Source organism: Megalobrama amblycephala, linkage group LG12 (genome assembly GCF_018812025.1).
Source record: "Megalobrama amblycephala isolate DHTTF-2021 linkage group LG12, ASM1881202v1, whole genome shotgun sequence".
NCBI classification, from domain to species: domain Eukaryota; kingdom Metazoa; phylum Chordata; class Actinopteri; order Cypriniformes; family Xenocyprididae; genus Megalobrama; species Megalobrama amblycephala.
This window is the reverse complement of record NC_063055.1, coordinates 22,050,632-22,058,535: the sequence shown is the minus strand read 5'-3', so window position 1 is coordinate 22,058,535 and position 7,904 is coordinate 22,050,632. Positions and strand designations below refer to the sequence as shown.

The 7,904-nt window shown below is 36.2% G+C and overlaps 1 protein-coding gene across 2 annotated transcripts; it reads right to left on the bottom strand.

Annotated features, from left to right (window-relative positions):
• Positions 1-1,862: 1,862 nt before the first annotated feature.
• prf1.5 (perforin 1.5) lies at positions 1,863-7,421 on the bottom strand. Of its 2 annotated transcripts, none has more exons than XM_048211282.1 (3): positions 6,911-7,421; positions 6,154-6,691; positions 1,863-3,323 (listed from the first exon to the last, which is right to left on the bottom strand). In XM_048211282.1, the coding sequence occupies exons 2-3, from the start codon at positions 6,681-6,683 to the stop codon at positions 2,300-2,302; spliced, it is 1,554 nt and encodes a 517-aa protein (XP_048067239.1). In that variant the 5' UTR covers positions 6,684-6,691; positions 6,911-7,421; the 3' UTR covers positions 1,863-2,299. The 2 variants fall into 2 exon arrangements, with proteins under 2 accessions (XP_048067239.1, XP_048067238.1); XM_048211281.1 differs by having other exon boundaries at positions 6,916-7,421.
• Between the last annotated feature and the right edge of the window lie 483 nt (positions 7,422-7,904).

Here is a 7,904-nt window from a genome sequence, read left to right as displayed (position 1 = left end):
GTAGCCTATGTCTTATGTTTGACACATTTCAGGGTTTTGTGCTGCAATATCCTGCCTTGTCAAACTTTAAATATATTAAAACTAAACTATAATTTCCTATCATAATTATAATATTTTGAACAAAAATAACATTATTTAAGTAGCTGCTGGCATGAAGACTGTCATCAAAACAATATTTTATTACCTTTTCGAAATAATCCATTAAACCGATTCGATTTGAGAAGCGTGTACTAATATTTTCAGTTACATTCGCTTGCGCGTTCTCTCAAGGACACGCCCACAAAATGAGAATATCATGAATATTTGCGTAAGCGCCACCCAGTGGAACAGAATATTTCAGGAACCGAATATATTGTAACACCTTGCCTGCACTTTTTTCACTCCTCCCCTCACTGCAGCCGCCTACTCTCGGCTGAACTTCAGGCGAGGCTAGGCGCATCTCAAACAATGCAAACAAGCCTAATTGGGTGCAAGTGTGGTATGGCAGCAGGGGTGCGGCCTTTAGCATATCTGCGCGCCTGTTCAATTCAAACTCATAAACCGGTAGTATAAACAGGTACACGTTTTTCTAACTCATAGTTTTTCTCAAAAAAAATAAAAAAAAATAAATAAATAAAATAAACTGCTGCAGCAAAGTATGTTAATATTTATAATAATATTTATAATATAGCTTACCTCACATATGATTCTTGACCAAGCCTAGAGGTGCAGTAGGCGATTTCTTAGAAAAGCTGTTGAAAGTGCATCGGAGTCGGAACAAGCGCTCAATCAGCAGTATCCAATCAGCAGTAAGGGGCGTATACACTCGTGATGGAGCGGGGGAAGTTCCAGTGCTGCATAATGTGTTCGGTAATTTGAGGGCAGAGTTATCAAGATAGGGGCGTGATCCTTTTGGGTACGTGTGTTTGTTTTGGTCATTTCAAATATCAACAGCATTTCTTGTTTTTTTTTTGTTTTATTTTTTTATTTTAAAAAGACGTGAGACATTCGGACAATTTTTTTTTTCTGCATTCAGTTAAAATCAATACATTGTTTAAATCGATTTAATTACTTCAAGAAAAACTTTTTGCATTGAGAAACTTTGCTTACCAGTAACCTATTGTTAAGGTTACATTATTAACATGCGTCATTAATATTGTGTCCTCATTATTGCAGCAATGACTTATTTTAATTATTAATCAGACTGTTGTTTGCAAAAATTATTTTAACCCTTCACTAGAGATGATTTACATATTAAAATGACAATATTTGTCATAAAAAGTGAAATATTTTATCTTTGGCGTGTATTAAAACAATTGGCATCTAAGGTTAGCATCGATTTTTTCCATGGCATAAAGAATATCATAAAATCCCCTAATTTTAAATTATTTTTTAGTATCTGTATTTTCAAAAATGAACAAATCTTCAAAGTAACTATGTAAATGTATTAAATTTTTATAGAAATTAAAAAAGAAAAGTGTATAAAATTACCATTATTGTAATGTTGCAAGAAGAAGAGATGAAAACCATAAAAAATAAACAAGATTAAAATCTTAACGTCTACATTCAATTTTGTGTACATTTTTATATGTATTACAGACTGTGATGATTTAAATTGAAATTCAGAGAGGTTGATTTTTTTTTTAAATTGTGAATGTCAAAAGTGCCCGTAGTTGCAGAAACACTTGTGTAAAAACTATCCCTTTAACTTTTCATGACCACGAAATAGTACATCTATAAAACTGCCAGTTTAGACTAAAGATAATAATAAAATAAAATAATTTTATAATTTTTTTTTATAAACAATAGTTGTATGAAAGACCCATTTACTTGCAATGAACCAATGACCTTGGAGTGGTAAACACAGCACAGAATGTCTATTTATTGCGTATGGTCTTTATTGAGCCATGCAATGCACAGTCATGTTTAATTGAATGATCTGTTACAGAGCATGAAAAGATCTCATATTTCACTTTGTGTTACATACAACCACAGACACGCATAGGAATCAGACCACTGAAAGCAAAACTATTGAGTTATATTACTGAGTTTCAGTAACAAATCTTCTACAAGTCTTAGAAATAAACATTGCAGTCTTACACTTTTTTCAACAAGGAACAACAAAATGTGCCATTACATTTGAACACTAAAAATACTGGAAATTTATTTGAAAGAATAATAATAATAATGAAAATGTGATTATTTTTTATTTGTGCTTATTTTTTTCTATATGATCTGTGTATATGATGTGTCATCCCTAAAAATTAATATGCAGTAATATTCTTTATAGTTATAGTTTGTTCTATACCAATAAAAGGTCTTATGTTTTTGGTGAATATCTGCTACAACTGGGTCCAGTCAGGTGAGCATCACAAGAAGCACTGTAAGTGAAATAAAGAATGCCACGCTTTAATTTACAGCTGTGTGAATGAGTCCCACGTTCAGGTCTGACCACACATCTCCCCACCATATCATTATAAAAGACATCACTGTCCCACACCTCAAATATGAGTTCATGACCAAACTCAATTGATCCAAAATCATAGGTGATGTTCCATTCAGGATCATTATTGTCCATAACCACATCAGTCTCCTCATACATAAGGTTGTACCAAACTTTCACATAGCCATCAGTGCGTGTGAAGAGATCTGCTTTCAGGCCTGCGGCTCTCTGCACCAACACTGTCAACATGCCACGGGCGGCTCGCATAGGACAGCAGTTGTAATCCAGATTTGGTGTCTGAGAACATCCTTGATTCTCCTTGTGCTCCACAGAAAGCATGTTCTCTTCAATATACTCTGTTATTGCACTTTTCAGATTGGCACTAACCTCAGGATCAGCCACCAGATGATGGAGAGGGAAAATTGCATATGATATAACATCAGGGTTGTCATGCAAGCTCATCATCCAGTTCGAGTACGCTTCAGCTGGGCTTTGGTTTAAAACAAGGTCTGGAAAGTATTTCTCACCTCCCAGCACCTCTATCTTGTGGGTCATGAAGCCCTGGTAGAATCCCATGCTCAAGTTATCTTTAAGGATTTGAGAGCATTTGTTGGAGAGAGTCACATTAGCTGGCAAGAACCCTAAATTCATCTTTAATTCAATATTCAGACAGTTCTTGATATCAGTCTCAGAGTAGCCCTTCAGGGTTGCAAGACAAGTTCGAAAAGCCGTGACCCGTCTCACTCGCCCTCCCAGATGGACCTGACGTATGTAGTGAGTGCCGTACGTATCTATAGTTCTTCGGTACAGGGGTTTTATTTCATCATCATACTGTGTCGGAAGTCGCTGGAGATGTTTTGCAAATTCATTGCTGATCTCCGGGTGATCTGTAACTCTGTAACTGTAAATGAACAACAAAAGAAGTCAACTGTCAGCAGATTTTGAGTGTGTTTTCTAAATAAAACTGTCATTTGCCTGATGTTGTGTTTTTCAGTTATTTGGTCAAGGGACTTGATAAGAAAGTACTTAATAAAGCATGCTCAGGGTTTGTTTTTCAGATAATGCTGTGACTGGGCTGACTTTTTGGTTTTCAAGTGATTTAATTATGACTAAATTGTCAGATGAGGATTACATGCTAATCTAAACATCCTTGAGATAAGGCCTCTTCCTCATAATACATAATCTCTCAAGGAAAAGAAGACTGACATTCAAATAATTTACTTGCACTGCAGCTTGCTTTTAAAGGTTGTGTTAACTAGGTGACTGTCTCTGAACAGCCAACAAGAGTTAAAGGGTTAGTTCACCCAAAAATGAAAATTATGTCATTAATGACTCACCCTCATGTCGTTCCAAACCCGTAAGACCTCCGTTCATCTTCAGAACACAGTTTAAGATAATTTAGATTTAGTCCGAGAGCTTTCTGTCCCTCCATTGAAAATGTATGTACGGTATACTACACCAAAACGTATTTTCGATGCTTCAAAAAAATCTAACTAACCCACTGATGTCACATGGACTACTTTGATGATGTTTTTACCTTTCTGGACATGGACAGTATACCATACATACATTTTCAATGGAGGGACAGAAAGCTCTCGGACTAAATCTAAAATATCTTAAACTGTGTTCCGAAGATGAACGGAGGTCTTACGGGTGTGGAACGACATGAGGGTGAGTCATTAATGACATAATTTTCATTTTTGGTTGAACTAACCCTTTAACTTCATGAAAATACATGAAAATATATTACTTTTTTTTTTTCAAATCAAGTGACATTTATTTTAAGCAAAACAAAAGGAAATGTTTCAGGGGAACTGACTTCATAACATATCCACCAAGTCGCCTTATGGAAATTATTCTTTTGTAAAGGCTTAGCATTAATTGCTTGCTCTGATAATTTTTTTTATCACAATAAGTTACATAGTTTGACTGTAAGTGTTCAAATAATTTTGAGGCCACCACTTTAGGCCTACCTCATATGCAACAATGGCTAAAGATTTCCCAAATGTACAGTTGCAAAAAAGCATCGATCATTAGCATATATCATTTTGATATTGTAATAGTTTAAAATGAAGGTATTAGCCTTAACAGACTAATGTAGATGATATTCAAGACTTATTCAATTTGCCCACCTTGGATGTGATACATATTGTATGAATGAGACTGCTATATAAATTTAAAATATAGCTATACCAGTAAACCAGTAATTATGGCATGAATGAAATTGGAGTATTTACATTACCAGCACATAATTCAAAACTGTTTTGTGTAAGTGTGAGACTGTATGCATGTGTACATAATTTGTATTCATCAGTGTTGAAATTGATTCAAGTAAAAACGGTGAAGAAGCAGCGTGTGTGTAAGTTTATTAATTTAATATCATTATTTACAGTAGTATTACAATGTTGAACTCCATCATATCGCCAGGATGATAATCCTCCGGTCTATAATGAACGCGTTTTTCGAAGCAGATGCAGAAGTGAAGTCCCTTCTCTTCACCTGCACAAAACACCCCGGCACATAAGATAGCAGCGTCCTTTTTCTTGTTATTAAACCTCTGGACTCGATGTCCTAACAGGCTGAGGTTTGTGCAACCTCCACAAACACAATAATTTACCATGACGATGATAAATAGAATACAAAAACTACAGAAAACACACTAATTCACAACCGCTGTCACTGAATACCAGCCTACTCTGCACTGAGTCAACACAGAGCTCGGTGATCGACTCCCTTGAGTGACGTAAAATGACGCGACGCTGAAAAAAAGCGGTTTTTACAGAGATCGTCACTTTATCTACTAAATTCATGCCCTTATGTCCTGCAAAACATTTTTAAACCCTGCAGTACCCTTTTATGTGGTATTTTTGTACAAGGTTATATTCATCTCGAAAAAAATGTTTAACCTGCAATATGCACTTTAAAGCCTTGCAAAAAGCAGTGCGCACACATCTCAAACAGTGTCCGTTAGATCACAACACTGGAGAATAGAGTGCTATGAATCGTTCTTCACAGACACAGTAACTGAAATTAAAACTGTTAAAAGAATATGGTCAATAAACTGCCGCATAAGAGCGCCACGCGCTGTTACTCTGTGTTGCTTCAAGCACATCATTCTGCACACGGGATGCGCATAAGTTCTTTGTGCCGCTCTGTATTGGAGCCTTTATAATAAATTTGCACAATGAAAGAATTTAAAAATGTGTGCGTGTGTGTGTGTGTGTGTGTGTGTGTGTGTGTATGTATTCCTTGTTTATCAGTTTTTTGACATTACACATTTTAGCACAGAACTAAAATACTAAAAATCATTAAGTTACTGTGTGAATTTTTATTTGTGGATGTCCCAATCAGGGTTCAGGATGTGAAATTTTGAAATAAATGTTTGTTATATATTTTGGTTGAGTTAATAAAAATTAAACTGGTTGTGTAAAATAGGCTCAAAATATCGAAATATTAATCGAATCGAATCGTATCGTAATTGTATCGCAGAACTTTTTGAGGTATCGGAAAATATCGAATCGCTGGCTATGAGAATCGATATTGTATCGAATCGTGATGAACTGTCCGATTTACACCCCTAGTAATTGGTTTCTCAGTTATCCTAATCATTTAGCAAGGTTTTGTGCATGTTCAAAGATACTGAGTCCAATTGTTGTCATTTTGTGGCAAGTTAAAACAAAAAGTCAGTAAAAATACAATGCTAAATAAGTCATAAACTCATATGAACTTACCTGTAATATGTACAACTGATTTCATGGAGGGCAAATGTTGCCTTATCCATTGCATTCTGAGAATGGGCAAATTTAGCAATATCTGAACGGCTCCCTCCCAAAATCGCCTTTCCAATGTCATTAAGGTTAAGGTCCATTTCCCAGTTGTTGTTGATGAGTGATGTTGAACTCTTCATTAGGGAGTCAACAGAATGATGGAGAGCAGTAGAAAGCTGTTTGCTGCAGCGGCTGAAGGGACGCCAGTCCAGCATGGCTGAGGGAAGTTTCTGCATCTGCCCTCCCTGAAAGCGGTTCTTGCAGACCGTACAAGTGCCATTGTCCATGTGTGACTTGACATTGATCAAAAATGCACCTTTACGCCGCATCCTGACAACGTCAAAGCCTTCGCCTGCCAGGTTGTAACCAGGCACAAATGGTGCTTTCTCACATTCTGCCTGAGAGCCTGCGTGGCAAGCTGAACTCATGTCCCAGTGTGTCATTATCAGAGAAATGCAGAGAAACACATGGAAAACACAGTGATTTGTCTCCATAATGATGTCTACAGGGAAATACAGAGGGTTCTCATGTAATATTTAATTTCTTCCAGAATGGAAAAAACATTAATGAAGCAATATGCATGCAAAATGAAATGAAAAATACTAAGAATATTGGTGTAAAATTATAATGAAAGTCTTGATTGCAGTTTGTTTTGTATTATTTATGCTGAAATGGCATTGCTAAAATATCCAAACTGTTAAAAAAAAAAAAAAAAAATCACCTCACCAAGTTCAATGTTATCCACCAAGTAGCTTTCATACAACAGTCTGTGTTACACCACCATATTGACCTACTTCAGAAAAGTCTTTTTCTGTGTTCTTCCAAAAATACAGTTTCTTCATAAAATGTTACTGCTGTAGAGTCACTTTCAGGAATGCTAATGTTGAAAAGGAGCATTGTGTGAAAGCCTGATCCCGTGGCATTTGTGGAAGGGAGTGTCTTCCTTTCAAGCCCTTTCTTCTGTGCAGGGAAGATTTCATCCGCTGACTGGTTTTGTTTTGATTTTTTTTTTTAGTGAATACCAGCTGTGCAGTGGGGGAGGGTTCTCATGAGACCTGGCATAAGGGAATTGAGGATGAAGTGCAAGGTCAAGCTTAATCATGCAGGATGATGGATGATGATATATATTTTCTTCTGGATATGCGGAAACACACTGTGTCATGTTTTGTTTTTGTCTATGATGTAGCAAATTATAGAGGACAAAAATGCCAAATTTAACATTACAACAGCCCATTTTATTGCCTGAAAAAATAAGCATCAATTAAAAACCAATTTGAAAAAAAAAGTCTGTAATTAGAAGCCACTTCAACTCAAAAATTAAAATTAATTTCATGGCCATTTTGGTTTTATCTCTCTATTTGTGTGTGTTTGCACGTTCCAGACAGACTGTCGGTGGTTGGAATTTTTCCAAGTTGTGCTCACTGCAGAACCAAATGACATCCAGCTCTCTGGACATAATGGGCGGAGCTTGACCTAAATAGGTTTAGGGATAGGGCTATGGGTAGGGTTAGGGTGTTGCTGGACCTTCAAGCTCCACCCATTACATCCAAAGAGGGGGAACTGAACATCAGCTTCCACCTATTGGCAGTGAGCATCCTCTCAGTTTTTCATGTTTTCTGATTTATGAGATTATACTGTAACTTTTTAAATGGAAACAATTATCTCAAACAGGTAGTTGATAAATAGGGCAAATGACAGATGAACTTAATTCCTGT

What these genes read in the sequence shown, in the direction of transcription:
- prf1.5 (XM_048211282.1), bottom strand. Translation starts at nt 6,683, where the DNA reads ATGGAGACAAATCACTGTGTTTTCCATGTGTTTCTCTGCATTTCTCTG. An exon ending in ATCAGTTGTACATATTACAG is followed by an intron (nt 3,324 to 6,153) that starts GTAAGTTCATAT and finishes GTTCATTTACAG; the next exon opens with TTACAGAGTTACAGATCACC.